The sequence below is a fragment of the Sus scrofa genome, chromosome 14, assembly GCF_054392235.1.
Source record: "Sus scrofa isolate SSC_HxYL_T2T_F1_AM1 chromosome 14, Sscrofa_HxYL_maternal_Yorkshire_Landrace_v2.0, whole genome shotgun sequence".
Taxonomy (NCBI): Eukaryota; Metazoa; Chordata; class Mammalia; order Artiodactyla; family Suidae; genus Sus; species Sus scrofa.
In genome coordinates, this window is record NC_139396.1 from 75764330 (window position 1) to 75791431 (window position 27102).

Sequence of the window (27102 nt, forward strand, 5' to 3'; positions counted from 1 at the left end):
AGGTCTCTTGATTATGGTAATAGTGTGCATTCTGAAAGCACAACATCATCTCTGAAGCTCTGTTGACCATCCTAGGGGCTATTCATCTCTTCTTTATTACCACTGTATGTAATGTCTTTTAGAGACTACTCTGCAATACCAATGCCACCTCTGTTGTTACACTAGCTTGAAGAGGAAAAATTGGCTGTTTCCACTATTCTTTAAATTTGATCTCCAGAATGCAAGTTTGTTTTTATTTTAGGAGATTTTCTAATGTGTGATGCTTTCAAAGGAATAGAGACAAACTCTGTAGGTCTCTCAATACTTGGAAGGGAACTGAGCAGCCCAATGGCCAGGAGGAGACTCAGCCCATCCACCACCCACCCTGGATCAGCACTGATTTCCTGTGCACCAGCTGGTGCAGCCATAAAGCCACAGTATGTCCAAGACAGAAACGCCACAGGGAGACTACAGCACACAGCTACGATTCATTCATTTACACAAAGATTGCAAACAGTGGGTCCACTAGAACTTTTTTTAAATTGAAAAACATAACAAAACAAAACAAAAACAGAACAAGACAAATTCAAAAACATAATTGAAATGCTGGTTGCCCTTGCATGTCTAATACGTTAATAACTGCATATCCTCACAGAAAAAAAAAGGAAAGCTTGATAATAAGTTTTAAAAATAACACGATGCATAATGATGGAAAGTAAACAATCTACTGGCTAAAATGGTCTATAAAAGGAAAAAACACACAAAAACTGTCACTATCAAGACTGTACACAAAGCTAACAACAAATAAAGGAGCAAGAAAAAGAAGGCAGTTCATTTGCAATAATTACCACGCTCATGAGTGATGACTGAGGAAAGGAGGGTGGTACATTTATAGGAGTTGAAAGGAAAGGAAATGGGGAAAAAGAAAGAAGTTGAGATTTTGTTTTTGTTTTGCTGTTCATAAGGAAATAAAATAGAAAACGTATTAATCAATTTGGGCAATCATTTTTGTGTGTGTCTTTTTTTTTTTTTTTTTTTAACCCAGCCACACCTGTGGCATGCGGAAATTCCTGGGCCAGGGATGGAACCCAAGCCACAAGAGTGACACCACCAGATCCTTAACCCACTGCGCCTCCAGGGAACTCCTGTGCGTGTTTTTTAAAAGAATAAACATCCCAAACCAATCTCCTGTTGAGAGATGTAACTAATTTTCACATCGGGATGGTCACTCTCACCAAGTTATTTCTGATTTGGGACTCACAAGTGTTATTCCAATTCACGTCTGGTTGACAAAGGGTAGGAGGCCCAGTAGAATAAACCTGTGTGGCCCTTTGAGAAAGCTAATAAATAAATAAAGCAAATAAAAAAGGGACTCAGGATGATGAATGGGATGCTGTTCAGAACCTGTGGTACTTTAGGTAATAACTGCAGGGAAAAATGAAATCGATGTCTGCTACCAAGACAGGGAAGTCAGAGAACTCATGTTGGACTGAGAACTCATTCAGTTTTAGGCACTTTAGAGCTTGAAAATGCCCAGGATTTCTGTGAGATCTGAGAGGCATTCAGATAACAGGACCTGAGATTTTCAGTGGCTCTGAGTTCTCCTGATGGGTCCCTCGGGCCAGGGGTTGTAACTGTCCACACAAACATCAGTAAGGACTTCCGGGCTTGATGTGCATTTTCAGAAAACCAATGTAAGTTTGGAATTCTGCTGGTGATTTTCCTTGAAGGTAGCTAACCCAATTAAGGAACCGTATGACAAATACTGATGACTGAACCTATACACTCAAATGCCAGGCAGGAAATAAAATTACATAGGCTATATTCATTAGTAGCAATAGCCGTAGAATATGTACTAATGATAATCTTTAAAATACAGGAAGAAAAATGCAGCTCTTTTTCTCATTGTGAGAACAAAAATATACAGGGATACTTTGAAAGATTAGCTAATTCTAAAATATTTCAGAAAGGTAAGCAGACTACAAATGGCAGGGGGGGATAAAATTTATGTTTTGCAATAAAATTTTATAGAAGACTGCATGTTCCAAAACTAATACGGTGATAAGATCACAACTTCAAACTGGACCAAACAAATAAAAACACATAAACATGCTGGGCCTTACTAAAACTGAAATCATTAAAAAAAAAAAATCAAACACAGAAGAATAAAAGCAAATCAAAACCAAAAACATTGAACGGACTTTTTTCTTACTAAATATACGTGCAGCAATAATTATTTCTGATTTAAATGCACTGTGTGCCAAATTTTCCAACTATTTATAGAGAGAAAAGCTCTAAGACTATTTGAGTCATTACTTTTGTGCACATGTAAATTAAGTGATCAGAGTTATTTAAACACAAAAATTACTCTGTAATTTATTCCCTTAAACAATCTGGATGTGCAAAATGGAGATACGAGAAAGAAGCAGAACTATATTAAAAGGGAGGAGATCGTAAGAATGGTGGTGGACTGCAGGATCTCAGAGTTTTGCTACCCTAATCAGACTGAGGAATTTGAAAGCCGAACAGTTTGCTAAAGTGACCAAAGAAAGTTAAGCATTTTCTAATTCATGTGATTTATAATTTTATAAGTAATTCTCTAATAAGGGATCTTATCTACTACTTAACTAGAGAAAAGGCCACGGACAGCAGGTCTGACACCAAAGCAGTCCATGACCAAGGAGGAAGGCTGGGTGTTGGGTGTGACTTGTGTGGGTGTTCAACTCTGAACTTTTAAATGAGTCGCATAAGCATTGTGTCCATTTAAAAATAACCTTGTATCTCTCTGGGGTGAAAAGGTCATGGACAACTGATTCATGTGAGGGAAGAAGTGGGGACAGGTGACCCTTTGAATTTAACTGATCAATACCTGATCCTTCCTCTGTCACCATCCCAAGTCCTTCAGCTTTGTTTTGTCGCTCAAATGCGTTTAGGTCGAGGACACTGAAATAACAGGGAGAAAAACATTTAGAGGATGAAGGGTAGATTTTCTTTCTTCAGGAGAGCAAATGTCTAAGAACTGTTTAGGAGTTCCCATTGCAGCTCAGTGGAAACTAACCCGACCAGTATCCGTGAGGACACGGGTTCAATCTCTGGCCTCACTCAGTGGGTTAAGGATCCGGTGTTGCCATGAGCTGCGACATAGGTCACATGGGTGGCTCAGATCTGCCATTGCTGTCGCTCTGGCGTAGGCCAGCAGCTATAGCTCTGTTTCCACCCCTAGCCTGGGAACTTCCATATGCTACAGGTGAGGCCCTAAAAAGCAAAAATAAATAAATAAATAAATAATAAAAATTCTTTATCTTGAAATTGAACCAAATGTTATCATATACTGAAAATATACCATGACCCAAACAGTATTTTCCTAGGAGCATATAGTTTCTCTCCAGGGCTCACACTGAAATGACCCATGTCAAAGTCAAACATATGGTATTAATGGGTTTTAACTTAGGGAGAACATGACAAAGTCAGCAGATACACTGAAACACCATTATAATAATCACGGTTTTCTACTTGGAATAACTTATTAAGTATGTGTCAGCTTCCTTAGCCAAATGCTCTGAATGATTCTGAATACTGTAAAAAATACAAAATCATCATCATAATTTGTTGGTTAAGGATCATTTATTTAGGGAAGATGAGAAGCAGTCTAAAAGCTCCCAGAAAAAATGAAATAGAATTTTCTTATGGTCTCTTAAAAACCCTACACTACTCATTTTCAAGTATGCACAAGGCACACTAAGTCTCCAAGTCCCCTCTTGAAGCACAGGGAATACTATCTTAAGTCATTTAAATTAAAAAAAAAAATTCTGGCCACAACCACAGCATGCAGAAGTTCGTGGGCCAGGGACTGAACCCAAGCCACAGCTGTAACCTGAGCCAAAGCAGTGACAATACTGAGTCCTTAACTGCTAGGCCACCAGGGAACTCCTTATGACATTATCAACATTATGTGAGTAATTACAACTTTACTAACACCTAACAACAAGATAGAATAGAAGACACTTTCCCATATTAGTCCCACTTGAAAGTGTGTTTAATCATGAAACATTCTTCTATGCATCAGTACCGTCAGTAGCGGAAAACAAGTACTTGAAAAGATACAGCCACTGAGTAGAACCAAAGCAAGAAAAGCCTGTGCTTACCTGCATGACTGCATCAGGCCCGCGAGGCTCTGAAAGAAGCCCACATCCTTTTTCTCCTTGAGGTACTCAAGCATTTTCTATAGTAAACAGACACACCATGTGGTCACTGAACACAAATCTTGTTTTTTGTTAGGTAGGTAAAGAAACAACAAAAACATCCTTTCTGGTCTGAAATAAAGATAAAAAACATCCAGTGCACACAAACATAATGTACATCATCTTTACTGTGAGACAGTGACAAGCATGTCACAGCAAGAGAGGAGGACATTTCTATATTCAGGACATGCACATGACTTGGAATGAGGGAGCTGCTTACAAAACACCATAGGCAGCATACATGTTGGGGGGAAGTAATACTCTTAGTTTTTTCAAGTCCTCTAAGTATCTGGAGACTCAGCTGCTTAGTACTTACTGGGGAGAAGGCCTACCTGGATGCTAGTCATAGGTTCCCATACAAAAGTGGGTTCCTTAAAGAGCACTACACTCTGAGAGCTCTGACTACCATATGCCGCTATTACAGACAGAAATTCAGTTTCCATTTCCATGGTTTCTAACCCCAAGGACTGGTAGCATTCATTGGACTACTAATATTTCTCCTCTGTCTTCAGAATGATGTCCAGATTCTCTGGTTAAACTTTTGATTAAGCATAAATATAAAAAAATGCCAGCCACCTTGTTAATGTACTGTTACATATCATAGTGAAATAGCTGCTTCTAATGTGCTTCTACATAAAGTTGGCTGGAAGTTTCAAATAAGAGGTACATAAGAGATAAGATAACAGGAGGCACACCAAAGGTTTTAGCAAAATAAAGACACTGCTCTTCTCTGAATCTTGAATAGAATGGAATACCTCTTATAATCAGTGCTGTCTAGACAGGGCTCAGCTAAGCAGTCAAAATTTTGGTAGTAATCTTTTTTTCAGAAATCAGAATTGAAGGTAATATAAAACTAAATTATGTGAGGCTAAATTATGTATATATACATACACATATGCATACACCTATATACATAGATACACACAAACACACAAAAATACAGCCATTTTGGGGTGTGCGTGACAACATATTGGTCTAATAAAACATGAAGCACTTATCAAACACCAGTCTTTTAAAACAAAATGAATATGGCTTACAAGGTCAAAGGGAGGTGGTAGAATATATATCTGAATGTTTAGAGAAAAAAGATCGGTACAGATAACAAGTACACTCATTAAACGGTCTCTCAAGGTTCTCTTGGCTCCAAGGATTTCTGAACGAACACTATATATCTAAGGTCCTTTGAAGTAATTCTTAAGTCAAGGGAAATTCTTGATAACTATTGTGGAGAGATCAGGTAGGTTTTCTTTATGTTTCCTTTTTTAAAAAATGTCATGTAGTCATTTACCATGGACATCAAAAAAGAACACCTGCAAACTGGATGGTAAAAAATTCACCTTTATTTTTCTTTTACTAACTTCTAACTGAAATTTAGAATTTCTTTCAAGTAGTAATCTAAGCAACAAACACAAGGAGGATTGGTAGTGACCATGATTTTGTCACCAATAAAAATTTCAAATATTTTCATATCTCATTACAGTGGTAGCTAGTTAAAAACATTTAGACACGTCTTTTCTTCTCAATAACTGTTAGACCAAATACCAGGTATTTTACTTAATGAGTTCATAAGGAAACATATATTGCTTTACAAAAACATGTTTTATAATATTTTGATAACCACATTCAGTATTCTTGATTTCCTTGGTCAACCTGTGTAATTTTACCTTGTACATTTATTAACATTACACTGAGAGGAGGCCAGAGATTTCAACGAACCGTCAGAAGCAATAAACAGAAAAAGCTTAGAACACAGCTTAGGTTATGTCTCTGTTCTCTTGTAGTTCTGAGATATAGTGATTATATTTGCAGAAGAAAGTACACAATTTGAGAAAACATAATGATGCTTTTCTGAGTCCTTATTTAACCTAGTCTACCATTTGCCAACCCAAAAGAAAGCCCCACATTTTCTCTGCTTTCCTTTTCTTAGACTCTTAGTTCTTCTAGGAGAACAATTCATAGCTTTATCCCATTGTAGGGATTCTGAGGTTCACAGCAACCTGAAGTCAAACATTCTATGATTCTCATTAGCCCTCCTTTCCTTCAGTTAGGGTAGCCCTTTACCTGCCTCACTAAAACTTATCTAAGAAAGAATAGTTACTACTTCCCTGTTCATAAATCATACATAAATACATATCTTTGCATAGAGAAGCCAAAATATTAAAAAATGGAGATTTTAGTTTCAGAATAACACAGACTGATGCTTAAATTATATTTTACTTTGATACTTTTCAATAAGCATAAGAATTTTGTCTGAACTCAGAGCCACAATGTTGGATATGTGAATGGTGTCCTGAAAGGTATGCAGTACACTCCTGTGACAGTCTATTTCTGAAAGATTTTTAAGTCACTCAAATACTCTTGTTCTAACTGACTCACAGACCTTGGCCTGCAATTGGATATAAGGACCGCATTCTTTGTTATAACTGGTTGAAGTTATCAAAATCCTGGTCCAGACAATGTCTAACTTTTAAACAGAACATAGTTATAAAACTTGGTTGGGAAGTGATTTGCTCATATCTTAGGAGAGCAGAAACAATTACTACTAGAAAAATTCTTAACAGTGCCTTCTGTTTACATGTTAACCTAGGAGCCAGCTTCATACCAAATACACACAAAAAAATCTGAAGAGTAAATTTATAGGAGGTATGACACTATAAAATATGCTCCCAAACTAGGATCCCTAGGTAAGAATATTTATTATTCACTATTAAAACAAACCAGCTGGTATACTGACTTATTCACATGAGCAGCAATGCAAATGGCAACACTATATGACATGACTTCAGATTTCTAAAGAGAGTCAGGGTTCCACGTGGGGTGTTTAGTGTGTTACCCAGAAGATATTTAGATACTGAGAAAAGATAACCATAAAAATAAAGGCATATTTTACATAGTAAATGAAAAAAATGTACAACTAATCTTTTTTTTAGGGTAACTAAAGTAGTTCAGGATGACTGCTGGCACATCTGTTTGAAAGCATGTTAAGTGAATGGAATGATGACATTACCTGTTGTACAGTAGAGTTCCCGCCATTTAGGATAGCAATTCCAAGTTTCAAAGTAGCAGCCACCATGGGTCCAGTTTCACCTTAACAATATTTAAAAAAGTGTTCTTTATATCACTTCACCTGCTACATTAACCAATCCTATCTCAAAATGCGCATGTTCAAAGTCATTATTACCCTCTTACAAATCTTTCTAATGGTGGAAGGGGACAGACTGACTTATATACCAAAAAAATATATATATTAAAAGAGTAATAATGCATGTTTTGCCATCATTATTTTTACTCAAACTTGTGTAATACATCCATGAATTGATACTTTATGAGGACATAGAAAAAAAAAGGACAGGAAGAAACAATTGATTTTGAAATGCTGACACCTAAAATGATTAAGAGTCAAAGCTAATCATGTATACTGAAATAATATCAAAATGAATAGGAGCTACTGAAATTTTTTTTCTTTTTTTTTTGGCTTTTTGCCATTTCTTGGGCCACTCCCATGGCATACAGAGGTTCCCAGGCTAGGGGTCAAATCGGAGCTGTAGCCACCAGCATACACCAGAGCCACAGCAATGCGGGATCTGAGCTGGGTCTGCAACCTACACCACAGCTCACGGCAATGCCGGATCCTTAACCCACTAAGCAAGGCCAGGGATCGAACTCGCAACCTCATGGTCCCTAGTTGGATTCGTTAACCACTGAGCCACGATGGGCACTCCTCTTACAATTATTTTTTTTTTTTAATTTTTATGACATACAAGTAAATTTCTTAAATTTCTTCATTCCCTCAAGAAAAAGTTTGAACAGTTTTTATATGTTCTGTTTCATCACTTACATCTGAATATGTTTATAGTCTTGCTTTATTATGATAACTAGTTACAATTTTAAGTTATTGAAAGTAATGACAAAATTTTACATCCAGTTGTCCATAATTTGGTATATTATATTTTATTTTTACGTTAATCACCTCTACTGATCTTAGAAGTGAAATAATTCCTATATTTGGAGATGGATATTTAATAACCACTGTAACTTTTCCATTCCATTACAAATTACAGTAAAAAATTTCCACAAAGAAGGTATTACTGTTGTAAGAAAAATCATCTTGAATTGGTTGACTAGTGAAAAAAGGCAACAATACATAAATTACTAAAAGTGACTCACTTAAAAATCTAAAGATATCTATGAAGGTTCCTGAGGGCCAAATCCAGCTTGGAAATTGTTTCTGCTGATAAAGCTTTATTGGAACATGGCCACACCATTGGTTTATGTACTGTCTGTAGCTGCTTTCACGCTACCATAGTAGATCTGGAGAGTTGCCACAGAGACCTCAGTGGCTCACAAAGCTAAATATTTACCATCTGGTCTCTCCTAGAACTTTCACCTACTCTTGATTTACACAATCAGTTTGTTCGAGGTGTATCTCCAAATAATTCCCCAAACTTAGTGAACAGAAATAAAATGAATCTTTTAGTAAGACTCTGATTTAAAAAAAAATCAACTTTGTACACAGTAAATGAGAATGCCCATTTGTCAAGTCACTCGACCTAGTCATGAATAAGAAATTCAGAGACTAATTAAATCAGTAGAATTTACATACAGGAGCTCTAGGAGTTCCCTGGTAGCTCAGTGGGTAAAGGATCTGGTGTTGTCACTGCTGCAGTGTGGGTTTGATCCGTGATCTGAGAACTTATACGTGCCATGGGTGCGGCCAAAAAAAGGGGGGATTCCCAGGGACTAAAGAGAAATTCTGAAGAATCAACCCTTCAGAGCTAGAGTCAGGAACCTTACCTTTGCTGGCACTGATGGTCTGTAGCACCATCTCAGCAGCACCACGGTCATGGAGCCTGGCTTGTTGGTAGAGAAGCTTTTGCTTTTCCATTTCTTTTTCCTGAACACAAATCCCAACCATTTAAGTTGTGGCTGTCGTTAAGCAGAACAGCTTTCTATAAACCATATTTTTTTAGTCATCTCTTCATGTATGGGCTCTATGACAACATTATGGACCATTTCAACACCAACAATGTTATTCAACAGATGTTAACATATTCAACTCTTGGTTTTGCCCTTTATATTTCTCATGATAGACTTTTGGTATTGGTTTATCAGGATGAATTTTCTCAATTGTAATGATCAGATTAGTCCAAAGCCTGTAGCATAGTTTTGAAGTACTGTACTTCATCATAGAAACTTGCACTTTCTGAATGATATTATTTGTGCATTAGTTTGTCACATTTTTAATCATCTCCCAAGTCATGGCCATAACTTGATACTGCTCAGCAAATGGCTCGAGTTGCAAGTTTATCACTGAATGACAGAAAAATCATTAACTGAGACGTGTTGGAGTTTAAGCAAAATTGAAAGCTGATATGGATAAAAAGGTAGGCTTCAACTAAGTAGTAAACTTATGATACAGATCTCCCCGGTAACCCCCCAAAGAATAAAAGAAGCAAGGTGCCTTTATATTTTGTATTCTCTGTTGTTAACAAATGATACTGCATCGTGTTGCTAGAGCAATGGCTGGAGTTAGTTATTTTCCACTTAAACTACCACTGAAAACATATAGGAGGAAATAAACATAAAATATAAAGGCACAGCAAGTTCAAGACTGGTAGGATCATTCACTTGAGCTATCTAGTTCGCTGGAGAATTGAGACGGAACCAAGCAGTATAAGTTGCAGAATGAAAGTTGCATAGAGCCCTATGACAGCGCGTCCATCAAATGGCGTGGTAGAGAAGCTTGGTCAATGGGACATGAAACAGTCAATTAGTATCATGTCCATAAACACAACGGCCAAAACATATATGACCTAAGAGCAGGAAGAGCTGCAGCAGAAGTAGCCAGAGTGACAGCTTTGCTGCCATAAACTTTCCATCCAAAGTACGGAAAATAGACACTGGAAGATGGAAGAGGTTTAAAAAATGAAGGCTTGCTAGTTACAGAATATGAAAAATAAAGTAAACTAAAAGGAAGGGGGGGGAAAGAAATGGGCTCAAACAAATGAAAAAAAAGAAACCTTTAAATCAAAAGCAACCAACACAGACATTTATGCTGTTACCAGAGAGTTCTCGCCGAGGCTGGCAAATTTGTCTCTTAAATCTTTGATAATATCGTGCTGCGAAAACAAAATTGATCAGGGTTTTTTTTCACACTATAGTTCGAGCTCCTGTGGTTAAATTTTTATTTTTTCTTAAATTATGTGATAGGCCTAAATGGAAGCAGAGAAAAGAAAAAAAAAAGGCAGCTTTGCTTTATATGTAGCCATGCTAACATCTAAAAAGTTTGCCTTCATGTTTAAACCTCTTCCTGTGAAGTCAGAAACAAAACAAAAACAAAACCACACAGACACACAAAACCATATAGTCATTACAACAGTTTCAGGAAAACTGAAAGAAGACCCTTTCATCTGCTCTTCAGGTGTTGTTTAAAATTGGTCAGCAACATTTGATTCTTCCTTTTAGACCCAACAATCTTTGACTTTCCTCCCATTGCCAGAGCTATTTATGGGATTTTATTTCCCAGCTTAATCAGCTCCCTTGGTGAAGGAGTTTTCCAGTGAAACAATAAGAAATTACTGGCTTAAGGAACTGCAACTATTATTTTTGTCAACTAGAGAGACAAGCGAATTAGAAAGAGTGATTTTTTTTCTATTGACTCAAAAGAACATACAAAGATAGTCACCAGGAAGTTCCAAAGAAGATGGAAGACGGCAGCATGCCGTATGTTCTTGAGGAGAAACAAAAACCAAAACCCCTCGCAATTTGTGCCCCAAGAGTAAGTAGACCAGCTCAAGGATCTGCCAGAACAACTTGCGCCATAGGTTCTAAGGTCCCAGCATCCTCTTCGGTAACTGAAATCACTCATGATGGATGGACCTCAAGAGGACCAGGAAAGGCAAGACATCAAATTGCCTTCCTTACAAAGTAAACTCCCTGGGCAGAGATCACTCTCACTTTGCTTATATAACATCTAAGTTTCAATAATAATCCACATTTGGGGGGAGATGATGAGACTCATTTAAAAAAAAACAAAAAAAACCAAAAAACAAAAAAAACGTTGAGCCAAAACAGACAGACTGACCTAGAAGGAGAAAAACCTTATTTCATAAGGAGGATCAGTTCAATTGCTCTTAAATTACTTCTGTGTCACACTGAGTTGAAAGCTTGCTCTTCAGAACATCTTTAGTATTATTTCTTTTTTGTACTTTGCTGTCCTTTGGGAACTGGTTTTGGGTATGTAATTTACTCTCCTCACTGGAAATTTTCTCACTACATTAAAATAAAATAAAACTTTGAAAGTGAACCAAGAGAAAGTTTTCAGGCCATAAAATGATGGATTATGTGGAAAGAAAAAGTTCTTTCATTGCAAACTTACTGCAGATTAGAACTGGAGACACATCTTTGAAAAGAATTTTACTTAGGAAATAGCACCTTTGCAAGTACCTTTTTAAAAGCACTCTTTTAAAAGTGGGGTTTCTCGTCTACCCCACTCCAAATTCTGCATGAACCGCCAAAGGGTCTTAAAAAAATATTAAACCTTCAACTTGTAGTTCAGTGTCTAAATTAACAAGGTAACAAAGAAAGGTTAAGGGGAAAAAATAAAAATGGAAAAGGAGCAGATCCACAATTTGAATTTTCCCTTAGGCAAAAAGTTCTGATTGCCAAAAGCAATCAAGAATTATCAGCTGTTTTCCAAATAAGATTGTTATGAGACTTCTGAAAGTCAAGGGTGATTGTAAATCAGATCTATGATAAAGTCACAGTCATTAAATGGGAGTATGTAACATGGGAGTTGTTCCCAGTATAACTGAAGATAGTGATAAAATTGCTAATAATCTTCCCTTTTGTCTAAGAGTGCCTCATTTTTTTTTAGCACTGGATGGGGGTGGGGGAGGGAGCAGAAAGACCTGAAAAAACAAAACAAACAAAAAATTTGATTCTTCAAAAATCTGCCTTATATGGGAAAAAATATTGAGACAAGAATAAAACACACCATTCTCTGCTTCTTGATAGAGAAAATAGTTACTCTTCATAATGGAGATGAAAATATGTTTTAAACTAGGGCAGTCTGATGATGGCAAAGAAATTCACATTGTTTCTGAAGGGCCTTCCTAGTTTCATGGACATTTGGGACAGCATTGTGCATCATGCCAAAAAAGCCCTGCATTTTTTTTTTTTTTTTTTTTTTTACATTTCTAAGCCTTCAGGCAACTGTTGAAAAGATTTTCTTAATGTTTTCCTCTTAAACTGCATGTGGAAGCCAGTTATAAGTTTGAACAGAAATTTCCAGGAACTGAACCCATTCTAAAAGTATTTCCCATAATGTAGTAATGTCATGGGTCAATATTAAATAATCTTATTTAGCATCTTAAATGTAGTCAAAATCTCCAAGGTGATGCTGAATCTTAATACTGGAGGAAAAAAAGATTGAAATATAGAAGATTTAACTGGATAACAATGAGGACAAAGCTGAAAGGCAGTGAAGTGGTACTAATAGTTCAGTTTACAACACAAACAAGCAGACTCAGACTAAGGGAAAATGAAAGTTCAGCTAAGAGTTGCATTTCCAGAACGTCAACTAATTTTGTTCTGTATTCCAGCTTCTGAAACTATAGATTAGTCACGTTCACATAGAGGTGACTCATAGTGCTAGGAAATCACAAGATTATAACTTTACTCAATAATGAATGGTTCCCCAGATTATTAAATTTTAAACTTAATTTAAAAAATTAAATGTACATGGAGTTTTCTAGAAACAAAGCTCCATGAAGAAAGGGACCATGGCTGGTTTGTTTGTTGGCTTGTTTATATTAGACACGACACCAGTACACATGTACTCTATATCCAGTACAGTTTCCTACACATAAAAGATGTTCAAGAAAAGTATGAATGATAGAACTAAATAATGTGATATTATGTAGTACGCAAGATTAATTTGAAATTTTTCAAACATTATCTTTCATCTGAAGAGCTTAAAAGCTAGTACAATGTTTACTTTAGTACATGGTCTTAAGAAGTATAGAATTATACACATACAAAAAAGAGTAATTCTCAAATTGTAGGTTTTAGCTTAATTTTTTTGTCTGTACCTTTCATTATTACCAATTCTCTTTGTTGCTAATTGTCATATACTACAATAATCTTCCAGAGTTCTGTTTCTCATAATTTCTAATGTCCTCTTTAATTAGAAAAAGGAAAAAAATGAGTTTACCCAAAGCAAAGTTTGTTTAAATCCTGATCAAAGATTTACTAACGTGTCAGAGACAACAAAACAATAAACCAGAGAAATGTAGCTCATACAATGTGTTGGGGGCTCTGAAAGTCAGACGTGCTGTGTAGGGTGACTTTATGGCTAACCTCTTTCCGTATCAGATATACTTGCATTTTGGCTGGAATATCATTTTCCCTAATTAAGCATTTTTAGAACGAATTAATACTATGCTAAAGCAATGAAACCCAGCTGCGTTGAAATGGTGTTCTAGTTCAAGGTCCTGTTGATAAAACGTATGCTAAATCACAAAAAGCTCCGTTAGCAAAGTATAAAATGAAAGAATGAGTAACTCTAAAACCAGAGGTTATCAAATTAGTAAAGCTAGCTTGATTTATCATTAGAGGGAATATGATTTGTTCTGAGCACAATACTAATTTAAAAACACCTTCATCTACCTATTTATTTCTTTAAACCTTAAAAGTATAGGATACTGGCTTTAATTCAGAAAATTAAGTGCTCTGCAATTCTATAGGGAGAGCTTGACAAAGCAAAGAATAAGGAAAAAAGGTGATTGATGACCAGCCTTTAAGACTATGAAAGAATGGTTAGATCAGAAGGTGCAAAAAATGTTGGAATAATTTGTGGGAAGAAGCAGTTAGAATAAATTTTGTCATAGAATGGATCACGGCAACTTATTTATTTGGATTTTGAGCTCTCCCAATGCTAATAGTTTCCATATCTACAATTTTAAGTTTTCACAAATGGTTATTACTCCTACCCAGGTCAACGACTGAGCAACAGCTGCCCTTGACATCATCTTGAATTCCCTGCCAATGTGTTCCCTGCTTAGCTGAGAGAAGGATTTTTCTGGAGACTGTCTTAAGGATGCACGGTCCTTCCATTCTCCCAGACACTTGGTGCTCATTCATTCTAGGTCAAAGCATCCTTAGAGAGCATCTGTACACCTGGACTTTACTGTATAAACTCTCAAATAATCACTTTTACTGAATTGCTAAAAACCTTTTTCATTATATCACATGGTTTTCCCCACAAAGACCCTCAGGGGAAAAATGCTTTAGGAATTTTTGTGTCTCCCAAATAAGAAAACTCTGTGTTTTACTGAGATGTTTAGCCTTTACATGTAAGTGATTTTATGCTGATTCCTAGAAAGTCTGAAATCAGTAGTACTGACAACCTGCAGCAAACAAGCAAGACTCTGTGGCGTGGAATTCTGGATTAACTGCATTCTTGGAAGGCTCCATGTTTTGTTGCTAAAGATTTTTATTCCTCAACACTTTTTTTCTTCATCTAACTATTTTCTGTATAATGATGTGATTTTTAAATACCAAACTAGGAAAAGGTAGAGATACATATACATGTCCAAAAGCTAGACATTATTTTCTATAAATCATATTTATTGTGACATCCCTATACTAAAAAATATGGAGTTTAATTTTATTTTTCGCCACTTAACAAAATACCAGAAGAAAAGTAATGAATTTTGCTCTCTTTTATTCAGTATTTATACATATAGAAGAATTATGAAGCTTCCCTGAAAAATGAAAAGAAGCTACTCAAAAATGGCAAATCAGACAGTTTTAAAAGTAGGCATTATCCTTGAGAATAGCCAGTTCAAAGCTTTCAGTCCAAAGAAGAAAAAGCTGAGGTACAGAGTAATGAAATGTGCCCTGCTAAAGGTCACTGGAATGAGAAAGCCAGGTCTCCTGTCTCAAGTGGTTCTGTGCTCATCATGCTGAAAAATTCCCTCTATGGGCATCTCTGATTTTAATAAGGATGTGAAATTGATTAAATATAATGCTAATAGCAAATATTTATAGAGCTTGTTATGTGATTGACCATATTCTGAGTGCATTATAAATAGTAAGATATTAGCTAATTTAATTCTCATCACAATTGTATGAAGTAGAGACACTTAATTTGTCCCATCTTATAGATAGGAAAATTGAGGCTTAAGATCACATAGCCATAGGGTGGAGCTGGGATTCAAATGCAGGTGTTTCCATTCCAGTGTCTGTGCCCTTAATGACTCTGCTGTATCTAACTTACTGTGCATAATGCAGTCAAGCATAAACCTCAGTTGGGATTATATTTAAAAATAACAATAGCACATGAAGTCAAATTTCTATACATATCAAAAATGCACAATTACATCTTTAAATATATGTCTTCTGTGTAGTCTATTTAGGTCCACACATTCATATGCATAAATTACCACATACAGTATACAGAACTGTGCTTTTGGGGAGTTTTCCTTGTATCAGAAATAGCACTTAATTTTCCAGAAATAGATGAAATTGTATTTGAGATCAACTCATTAAACACTGAGCACATCCTATTGTGTTTTAGGCTGGTAGTGGTAGGGTAGGAGGGTATGGCTCCAAACTGAACAACAATGTTGCATGGCATTAAGCTTGAACCAGTGTTCAGAAGGAATGTGATATAGGGTCCATCTCACCTTAATCTCCTCCTCTGCAGGTCTTAGCAACTGGCCTTGCTTCCGAGGTACAGTGGTCTGAAACGGCCTGCACCATTGCTGTGGTTATGAAGGCTGGCTCCTACCAGCCCTACCTCTCCCTGACAAATTGCATGCCGGTGGAAATGCAAAGAGTGCAGTGCATGGACACTCAGAAGGCTGTACCCAAGTGTGCTCTGGCTTCCCCAAGGGTACAGAGCCAGTTAATATCAGGAGGGTATGCAAAAAAAAGTAACTCCCTGTGACCAGTAAGAGACAGGAGGTGGGGTGAAACCAGCAGATAAAAGTGCTCACTCTCCTTCCCCAGAAGGTACTGTTCTATGGGGCACATGATCTCTTCAAGGGCCTCTGACACAACTGAGCAACTAGCTGCACTGCTAGTTAGCTGTGGTTAGCTAGTCAGCTCAAGAATGCATAACCAGGAAGTTCCCATTGTGGCTCAGTATAACAAGCCTGACTAGTATCCATGAAGACACAGGTTCAATCCCTGGCCTTGCTCAGTGGGTTAAGGATCCAGTGTTGCTATGAGCTGTGGTGTAGGCAGATGCGGTTTGGATCCGGTGTTGCCATGGCTGTGGCATAGGCCATCATCTGTAGTTCTGATTTGACCCCTTAGCCTGGGAACTTCCATATGCTGCAGGTGAGACCCTAAAACAAAGCAAAAACAAACAAACAAAACATGACCATTGTCTCCTTGCTTTCCAGTATCAGTTCTCTTACTCTTTCTTGCCTGAGACGGAAAACCTCCAATCCCAATAAAGTGTTAGAGAATCACCTCTTTGCTCTGTTTTCTAGGAAACCTAGACTGAGACTCAAGGGCATTATTTGACATCAATAATTTCAGCATATATAAAAGGAGTTGGTCTACTGTAGCCATAAGCATAAGTATTGGAGAATGTCAGCCATCAAAATTCCTTCCTCCTTTCCCATCTATGATTCACTAGTACGACAAGCAACTCAACATTCTAGTCCATACTTTGATACCACAGAGCTGCAGTAAAAACTAAAGAAGGATCAATTTTCCTGATAAAAGACAGAATTGTTTCAACACTTTATATCCATAGCCATATTTTCATTTTTTTTTATGTTTAATGGTTCTCTTTGGTAAGATTCAGGAAGTCCTCCTAATCTAAAGGCCAAAGATCAAATTATGCAGCCAACTCATTGTTGTAGAATTACCCCAAATTGAATTCTATTCAAAATTAGATAATTATGGGGCAGACAAAAGTGCTTTTTATCACTGTGTAGAGATCACATCAGTCTTTAAGACATTTTTGGACCTAAATTGATTCTTCTACACTTACTTTGGAATGAACTGGGTCTTGGTCTGAGGACTTAACAGGTATGATGTCATTTTAGTTGAGCCTGGGAGAAAATAAGCTAGTCTCCAAGTTTTTAATTATAGAATATCAACTCTGCCACCAGCATATTTGGCATTTAAGACACAAGAAATTCTCTTTCATCAAGAGTACAGAATAACAGGACCTCAGGGACTCACCAGAGCATTTATCTGTGAATTAGAAAAAGGGAGGTTGCCAAAGGGTGACGCAACTTGCCTACTACATGAGAAAGATGCTCTAGAAGGTGAGTTAATGGTCCCTTCTTCTAGATTATTTAATATTCATTGTCATTAATTTAGTTTTTCCATAAAAAATAAATCTTTATTATAGTGCTTAATATTCCCCAGAAATGCTTTCGTTGAATTATCATTTAAGATGGCACACTCAGATCGAGAGAATGGCAAAAAGAAGCAATTGTCAGAAGAATTTTCTTTTTTTCTCCCCTGAAGTATGCTGAATTTCCTGGGCCAGGGATTGAACCCCTACCACAGCAGTGACCCTAGCCACTGCAATGAAAATGTTGGTTCCTTAATCCACTGAGCTACAAGAGAACTCCAGAATTTTTCTGTATGTTTTTCAAAATCACAATTTAAAAATGTTGTCTACACTGGTTCCAAAGTTCTTTCTTCTGGGTGAGCAAATATCACTGTGTTCAGAAAAGTCATTTGACTTGAGACATTATTATTTGTTATTACTACGACTTGTTTTGCTGATGAAAAATTCAAAGCCAAATAAAGCACTCAACTGTAGTAATTAACATTTCGAGTAATTGCTAAAAGATTTCTTCCCTTTCAGTTAATGATGTCTTCTTTATTAGATTTAAGTGTCCTTTTTTTATAGTTTCTAATATTGAAGTAGTCTCAAATCTAAAAGAGGTTATATATAGTTACTAACTAAATATGAAATAAAAATTTTAAGTAGTTGCAGGTGAATTATATATACATATATTATAGATGAAGTTGGGAATTAAATTATCAACTTAAATCAGGCAAGTTTCAACAGGATCATATCATTAAAACATACATGTAATAGAAGAAAAAAAGGGCTGGAAATTCTCAGCATTTTAGCCTCCACTCCCTGTTTCTTGAGTTTTATTTACATTACTTCATTCCTCATGGAAATTTTCCTTACAATGCTTTTTATAGCTATTTCATCTTCTCAATATTTTTACAGATAGAGAATTTCAGTAGAAAGTATAGCAAATATTAATAATTAGCCAGTTCTAGGGATAAAATTCAATTATCACACGTTACATTATTCTCAAACTTATTTAATATATTGTTTTAAGAATTATTGGAATTCAAATTCATTCTAACTTGGACGAAAAATTCTATTAGGCAATATCTAAATGAGGGTAAAGAAACAGACACCTAAATCTTTTTTTTTTTTTTTTTTTTTTTTTTGTCTTTTTGCCTTTTCTAGGGCCGCATCCAAGGCATATGGAGGTTCCCAGGCTAGGGGTCTAATTGGACCTATAGCTGCCGGCCTACGCCACAGCAACCCGCAACCTTATGGTTCCTAATCAGATTCATTAACCACCGAGCCACGACGGGAACTCCCCGGACACCTAAATCCTAAAAGGTGGGTACATTACTAAGTTTACAAAGAGAGAGTAATAATCCAATTGTCTGGCCAAATTTTTCAGTGCCTTTGTCAGTATCACAGAGGCAATCTCAGTCAAAATTATCTTCATAGGTGACTGACTCTGTCAACTCTCTGAAAAACAAGACTCTGTTTTTCACTGTGAAAAGCATTTATATGGTTTACTTATAGAGTATATATTTTGCAAATAGATTATTACACAGATTAGTGTATGATAAGTTGCAGTACAAAAATCACATTTAGATTCAGTAAATTGGTTAAGAAGTGAAAAATTCCCAAATCTCATCTCTTGTGGTACGTATATGAATATGTGGCCATCACAGGCAACTTGAAAAGCATGTCTCATGATGGGACAGTTATATCTGCTAGTCTCTATGTCTTTCAGGGGAATTAATTACTAGGTTTCATCTTCATGTGAGCTTCTTGCCCACCATTCTAAATCCAAGACATGTAACTCATTCTTGAAGCCAGGGCTCCAGGTGTCTGTCTGTCTGTCTTTCTTTCTTTCTTTCTTTCTTTCTTTCTTTCTTTCTTTCTTTCTTTCTTTCTCTCTTTCTCTCTTTCTCTCTTTCTCTCTTTCTCTCTTTCTCTTTCTCTTTCTCTCATTTTTTTGGTTGTGCCCACAGCATGTGGAAGTTCCTGGACCAGGGATCGAATCCATGCCACAACAGTAACCAAAAGCCATAGCAGTAACCAAAAGCCATAGCAGTGACCAAAGGCATAGCAGTGACAATACTGGATCCTTAACCCACTGAGCCACTTTATTCCTTGTCCTCAGTATGACCTAAATCCTACACTCTAAATGCTAAGATTCCACTAGTTATTCCCAGACTACTAACCTGAATAGGGAATTTTTATAATGTCACCAGATTTGATCCTATTTATTAAATTGTACTTGCTTTTTAATTTCACTGAAACTGCATTCCTCTTTCAAAGTAAAATGGTTTTCTTAACCAACTATACCTTCTCATCATGGCCTTCCTTACCCACCCTCATCCTGTGGATATTAATACTCTTGGACATAAACTTCAGTGCTATCTAGGAAATCAAATCTTTAGTGGATGTTAGGAGGTCCTTTCATGTTTTCAATCCTGAATAATTCACAGGAATTCTATCTGAGATAATTAGTGATAAAACTATAAAAATCTACCAAATTAGGATTATGTGCATTGTACCTATTGATTTAAACCCATAATATATAATTAAGTGTTATGCCTATTATATGCCATTAAATTATACACACCTGATTAGAGCTAAATCTCATAGCATCTGCAGGAACTCTAACTTTAAAATGACAATGACATATAAATAAAGTCCATTTTTAAAACTGAAAAAAATTTAAATGATATAAGAACAATATATTCCTCCAAATATAACAGTAAGTAAAAAGCATTCCAATTTGTTTCTTCTAAGAAGATTCTTTACAACATTCTAAATTTATCTTAAAAGCAAATATTTTGCATTTTTAAAAATAGAAGGCAAAAAGGAACACTTTACACTTACAAACTGAAAAGCTTTTTTTCTTCTTCTTCTTTTTTTAACTCTAAAGTCATTACAGGTGTTTTCTTCCTGGGGTGGTTTACAAATGGTTTTCCAAATAAACAGTCTCATGAAAATAAAATGTAAGCTTAACAGGATTCCTAAGAAAGTAAATTTTTTGTTATTCTAGATCAAAATGCTCTTTCTCTTAAGCAAACTTTCCAGGTAGTTTTCAGATATTTTTCTAGCATATTAAGAGAGAGAAAATCATCTAGTTCTTCCCTATAATGAAATGCTTAATCAACACTTGAAGTCAAGGAACATCCTCTCTTATTACCAGTTGAAGTCATTACTAGCACAATGGAAAATATTATTTCTAACCTCACCAGCAATGCCATGTATCCTATCTCTTTTCAAGTAATGAGATTTGCATAAAAACCATCAAGAGGAACAAAGCATAAAATGTGACACTGAAAAGCCACCCACTAAAGGTTAGTCACCTACGAAGTGGACCCTTGACATCTCAGCACAGGATGCAGCTCCAAGCTAACATGGAGGATAAAATTTCAAATTATGAGTCATTTAAGTTGCAAGAAGAAGAAACCTATGTCAAGGAAGGGATACGGAAGAGACCAACCGCATCGGAGCTACAAACTTGTAGAAAGATTGCAAGACCTTTATTATTATTATTATTAAACAAAAGAATCCAAGATGTTGGGTCTAATAAAGGTAAATGTCACAAGAAACTGAAACTCGGACCCAGACAAATACACACATATATATAGTTTTACCTTGCTGCGTTGGGATCCTGTGACCTTAAGGAAGGATGAGGACAAGAAGCAAAATAGCAATAAACAATTGCTCGGAAGACAACCGATAGACCATAAATGGTGTGCACTGCAGAAAAACAGTATTATTTGCTGCTCACAGCTCATTCTAAGTTAGCTCAGTTTCTTATCAATAAAGATGAATCTGAGACTAGACTAGAGATACACTAGAAAAGATTAAGTGTCATACAGGAAATGAATCTTAAAGCATTTTTCTCAGCCAGCAATAGTCAGCAATGGGTATTCTCAATTTCGTTCATTTTGGTACTGTTTACACAATGACTGCAGTGCAGCAGAGAATGCCAACATCCAATTGCTCCTGAAAGGGGCATTACTCTATGTCCCCTCTTCGCCTCCATTTTTTGGTGGGTCCGCTAATTAGACTGACTGCTGGCTACAAAGGTATTTCCAGGCTTCTAGCAGACATGTTGATTATTAGAAGAAAAAAAAAGCTTAATCAGTTTCCTTCCATTTAATTTCATTTTGAAAAATTCAAAACAAAAAAGAACCAATAAATAAGGAGAGTACAGGAAATAAAGTGGGAAAATAATAATTACTTCCCTTTTGGCAAATTCATACTAAGCATTCTGTCAAATTATACTGAAATTTAAAAGCTGAGAAAGTTTGTGGAACTAGTCATAAAATAGAATGCAATCCTAGGAGTATATGCCATCCTACCTCATGCAAGCAAACTGTACCGTGTGCCACCATCTGCATATGTACAGGGAATGAGTGACCTAATTGGGCAGAAGTCAAAAGAGGCCAACTCTTTAAGACTTCTTCGATTCAGGAAAAAAAAAGTAGCAAACCAAGGGTTTAATTAGAAACTCGATATCATGGTGCTCTTCCATAAATATTTTCCTCCCACATCTGTTAGAAATTTCAGATCACAGTATTCACCAAGATGAGAACAATTTGAAGCAACCTCATCTCTGAGGGCTCTCAGGAACACTCATTCTGAACATATGGGTTTTATGTATTAACTAGCCTAGGTTCCTTGGTCTTAACTTCAGCAAATGTTAGGACTCAGATTTGTCCATCCAGCTTCTGACATGCAGTTTTCCTTGACACAATAAGCTGCAATAAGCCATGAAGCAAGAAACATAAATGTCAGTTATAAGCTATGAAACAATGTTTCAACAGAGACAAAAGACAAATACAGAAAGATCCATCTTACTTCAAAACTCTTCACTTCCTCTTCACCATCATCGTCTTCCTCATCATGACAACTCTGATCCATGAAAAAGAATTTTTAAAAGGTCAACAGGATTAGGATTGAGGCAGAAAGTATAAGAGAATTTAGCACAGAATACCAAATCATTTATGTTAATTTATCATCAATATTGCTTAAATATATATATAGATATAGATGCTTAGATGACATGATCAACAAATTCATATAAAAGAAAATTATATGGTGCTTATGCAAAATTAAAATATGAAATTACCAATTTTATATAATTCATGGAGATGCTTATGAGGTCTGTACTATAGTACACATACTATTTGTTCACTTATTTGCCTTGCTCAAGTCAAATAACAAGCCTGAAAGACAAGGGTCATTGTTTTCTCTTTTTTCGTGTTTCCATTACAATGCGTTAATAGAGAGATTTAATAACTATGAAATAAAATTAATAGAAAGCAGTGTCCATTAACTAAAGTGAATTCTATAATCTTTCTTTTTTGGGGGTAAGATAATTTTTTATTGTATGTGATCTAAAGGAAGAAAGTGAAATTCCAACTGCTACTAATATTATTCTTTTATAGAAAAGTGACAGAGCGGTTCCTGTCGTGGCGAAGTGGAGGCAAATCTGACTAGTATCTATGAGGATGCAGGTCACAGATGCAGCTCAGATCCTGCATTGCTGTGGCTGTGGCTGGCAGCTGTAGCTCCAATTTGATCCCTAGGCAGGGAATTTCCATATGCGGCCAAAAAAAAAAAAAAAAAAGAAAGAAAAGAAAAGTGATAGAACGGGCAATTTCATTATTTTGAGTTATTTTCTCAGACATGGTAAAGTAGCTGTGCACATACTCTTATCTAATCTCCACAATTGAAAATTTTGCTTGATAAGGAAGCAGAGCTGTGTGGTCATTAGGAACACAATCTGAGAAGGCAGAGTACCTGGTTCAAATCCTGATGCTGACAATTATTAGCTGTTTAGCCTAGAGTAAGTTCCTTTACCTGGGTCTCTGCTTCCTCATATTTAAAGTAGGAATAATAAAAAGAGTAGCTGGGTTCCTGAGGGGATCACATGAATTAATATATGTAAATTAGTTGCCACTTAGGAAGAGCTCGTGTCTGAAAAACAATACACTTTTATTTGATCTCCACTGCTATTAGCTTCATGGTTTGGCACCAGGAGTATCATGCTGAGCAAAGGAAGTTGGTTCTCAATCAACACCTGTGGTAGGAAGTAACCTATAGCTCTTCAAAGTTCCTTTCATCCTTCTAAGGATTTTTATGGTTGGTAAAGCATACAGTGTATCCATGAAGCTCATGGCAAAAGTGGTTAAACACAACTCACAAATCAGAAAAATACTTTTATCTCAATGATTCATAGTACTTTGAGTACAGATGTCAAGTACACATGGAAGAGAGGGTACAAAATGCCATCCTCCCACAAGACTCCAAGATAAATTGTAAAAGGTTTGTGATATTCTTTCATTCATTCAACACATATGTACTGAGCATCACCCTTTCCATTTCATGAGAATGTGAACATGATCTGCAAAGAAGAAAATAAGGGGACACTGCTCCGTGACAATTTCACCACATGGAAAAGTTGTTAAATAATATGTTTCACCACCAAACCCAAGATGTTAATTATTTATTCAGAGGGCAGGAAATTTTCAACTATATGCTAACGTCATCTTGAGCCCCATGTCATCTGTTCACCAGGATTTTGAAAATAAAAACCCAGAAGAACTTTAGCAAAGCATATCTGGAAGGCAAATCTGTAACACTCTAAATACTGTACATCCAATGGTGGATACAGAGGAATTTTGGCTGACTGGCTCCTTAAGATTACCTATGTAATGCTTCCTTCCATGTGCATTAAGAATTAGGAGGAAAACACAGAGATGTTACCAGATAACAAGCCTGGTTACTGTTTAAGCAAATTATAAAATGTTTCTTTATACTAATATAAAATGTCTCTTGAGGACATTTTCTCAAGCCTATCATCTCCTATATAAATTTCATTACCTTCAGAAATGCTGGGGAGGAATAAGGTTTGAGTTGAAGAATATATTTAGGAAAGTTGGCATTTAGAGTTCTAATTATAGGCTTTTCATTAAGGTTTTTACTGGAGTATAGTTGACTTAACAATGCTATGTTAGTTTTAGATGTATAGCAAAGTGAATCAGTTATGCATATACATATATCCATTCTTTTTCAGATTCTTTTCCATACAGTTTATTACAGAATGTCAAGTAGTTTTCCCTATGCTATACAGAAGGTCCTTGTTAATTATCTGTTTTACATATAATAGTGTGTATATATTAATCTCAAACTCCTAATGTACCCTCCCCTACTCTCAGTTTACCTTCTGATGACAAGTTTGATTTTGAAATCTGTGAGTGTAATGATAGGTTTTTAAGCTATAAAATTCATGTGATATGTTTGCTTTTGATGAAGGAATTTAGAGCTCTAGCTGATAATTTTTTTTTACAAAGAATCATTTTGAAATAAAATATCTTAAACTGCTTTCTTAAATTTCTATGAAAATTGAGTGAGCGTTACTTCTAATAAGGTTAACATTTGTGGTTTTAAAAATCAGTTAAGCCTGAATCTATTAGGCGATCTATCTTTCAAAATTCAACAAGCCCATGAACTATTTTATACTTGTACTGATTGGCATGAGAGCATGCTGGGACCACAAGAAAACAATAGCAGATGCCCAGCACTTTTTCATGTAAGAAAAATAGAGAGAATTTATAGGCACAGGAGATAACTCTTTCAATAGCACAGTGTACCCACGTAATATATATGATAATGCTAAGTAATCGGGAGGTTCCATTAGATGGTGCTGAGGCACAGGACTTAACTTTCTGGATCAAAATGATAAATTCTAGGCAAGGAAGAAGAAATGTGAATAAAATCCACATATAAAGGGGCAGGAGCATGAAATAGAGAATTTAGAAGAAAAATTTGAGAAATCTAAGACATAAGATAGTTCACACCATTCAGGAATCCAGGTCAAGACTCAAAATTGGCTATAAGAATACATCAAGTAGTAAACAGGGTACTTCACCGCACCACTATCTGCTGGAAATTTCATTCTGCAAAACCAGTGTACTCCATATATTATCCAATTGCCTTTCTGATTGTATAACTTCTCATAATGCAGAGGAGGCAAAAAGAAAATTTTAGTATGGATTTCAAACTAAGTTTTGGGTGAGACGGAGAAATGTCCTAAAGAGGTAACCCCGGTATTTTATATTTTAATAAATGAATAATGAAATAATAGTTATAACCTAATATATACCTTAAATATTTCAATAAGTTAGTATGAAAAAGAAGAGAAAAGGTTTTCCTTAGCCCAAAGAGGGATAACATTATTGAATGTTTAATTTATGATGGTATCATTCTAGATACCTGTACATGGTTATCTTGTTTAAATTGGTAAAACCATTCCATAAGGATAGAATGGCTTCAGACAGTTCAGAAGGAGGATGAGTAGTAAAGAGACATGCTGAGAATCCAGCACGAGTGGCCATGATGAGGAAAAAGGAGGTGGCAACCATAAACTGAAGTGGATGCTGGGAAATTCTCTAAGATGTTTAAAAGAGGAGATACACACAATGGAAGGAGGTTGGAAAAACAGGCGGGAAAATAATGAGCCTAAGGTTTAGAATAAAGTTTGGCTTGAAAAATGCAAAGATTTAAAATGATTTCTTAACACACAGCCAAGGTAAGGAGAACAGGGAACAGTAAGTACATGATTTACAGCAGAAACTATGATAATAATAGAGAGAAAGTACAAAACTGCTCATCAGCTGTTTGCTTCAAACCTAAGCACCAAAAAGAAGTGATTTTTAAATATGAAAATTACACAGCCAAGAGAAATGAAAATTAAGACCCCAATGAAATGCAATATTATACCCATTTGGCTAACAAAAATTAATAAACCATAAAATATCAGATATTGGAGATTATCAGATATGTAGATCTGTAGATATGCAAATCATCAGACTCATACTCTGCAGAGAGAAATTAACATAATGCAAAAATTCTGGAAAACAGTTTGTAATTTTCTGCTTAAGGTGAACAATCATATGTCCTATGACTTTTGGTTTTTGTACAAAAAAAAAAAACAAACCCAAATGTCCATTGACAGATGATTGCATTAGGAAGTAGTAGATGAGATACTACTCAGCCATAGAAAAGAACGACATAATGCCATTTGCAGCAACATGGATGGAACTAGAGACTCTCATACTGAGTGAAATAAGTCGGAAAGAGAAAGATAAATACTATATGATATCACTTATAACTGGAATCTAATATATAGCACAAAGGAACATTTCCACAGAAAAGAAAATAATAGACTTGGAGAATAGACTTGTGGCTGCCCTGGGAGGAGAGGAAGGGAGTGGGAGGGATGGGGAGCTTGGGGTTAATGGATGCAAACTATTGCTCTTGGAATGGATTTACAATGAGATCCTGCAGTGTAGCATTGAGAACTATGTCTAGATACTTACATCGCAACACAACAATGGAAGGAAAAACTATGTATTCATGTATGTGTAACTTGGTTCCCATGTTGTACAGAGGGAAAAAAAAAATAAATAGAATTTAAAAAAAACCCAACAAAATAAATGAGTAAGAATAGGCATTTCACGCCCTTTTCACATTAGCAAAAACATAGGTTCAACACAAAAGGCTGCCAACAAAAAAGTAAATGGATGAGATACAGTGTAGTTT

At 35.9% G+C, this 27102-nt stretch overlaps 1 protein-coding gene across 14 annotated transcripts in view; it reads right to left on the reverse strand.

The window, feature by feature from the left end:
• Positions 1 to 27102, reverse strand: part of RYR2 (ryanodine receptor 2) — a 745790-nt gene that overhangs the window by 64394 nt on the left and 654294 nt on the right. For 6 of the 14 annotated variants that reach the window (XM_084996825.1, XM_084996823.1, XM_084996820.1 and 3 more), the window contains 6 exons: positions 22354 to 22407; positions 21141 to 21164; positions 9015 to 9114; positions 7228 to 7307; positions 4125 to 4201; positions 2849 to 2922 (listed from right to left, as the gene is read on the reverse strand). In XM_084996825.1, the coding sequence (XP_084852951.1) occupies positions 2849 to 2922; positions 4125 to 4201; positions 7228 to 7307; positions 9015 to 9114; positions 21141 to 21164; positions 22354 to 22407 (409 nt within the window). Of the gene's footprint in view, positions 1 to 2848; positions 2923 to 4124; positions 4293 to 7227; positions 7308 to 9014; positions 9115 to 21140; positions 21165 to 22349; positions 22408 to 27102 lie in introns of those variants that run through there. The other 8 variants (XM_084996827.1, XM_084996826.1, XM_084996824.1 and 5 more) reach the window with 4 other exon arrangements.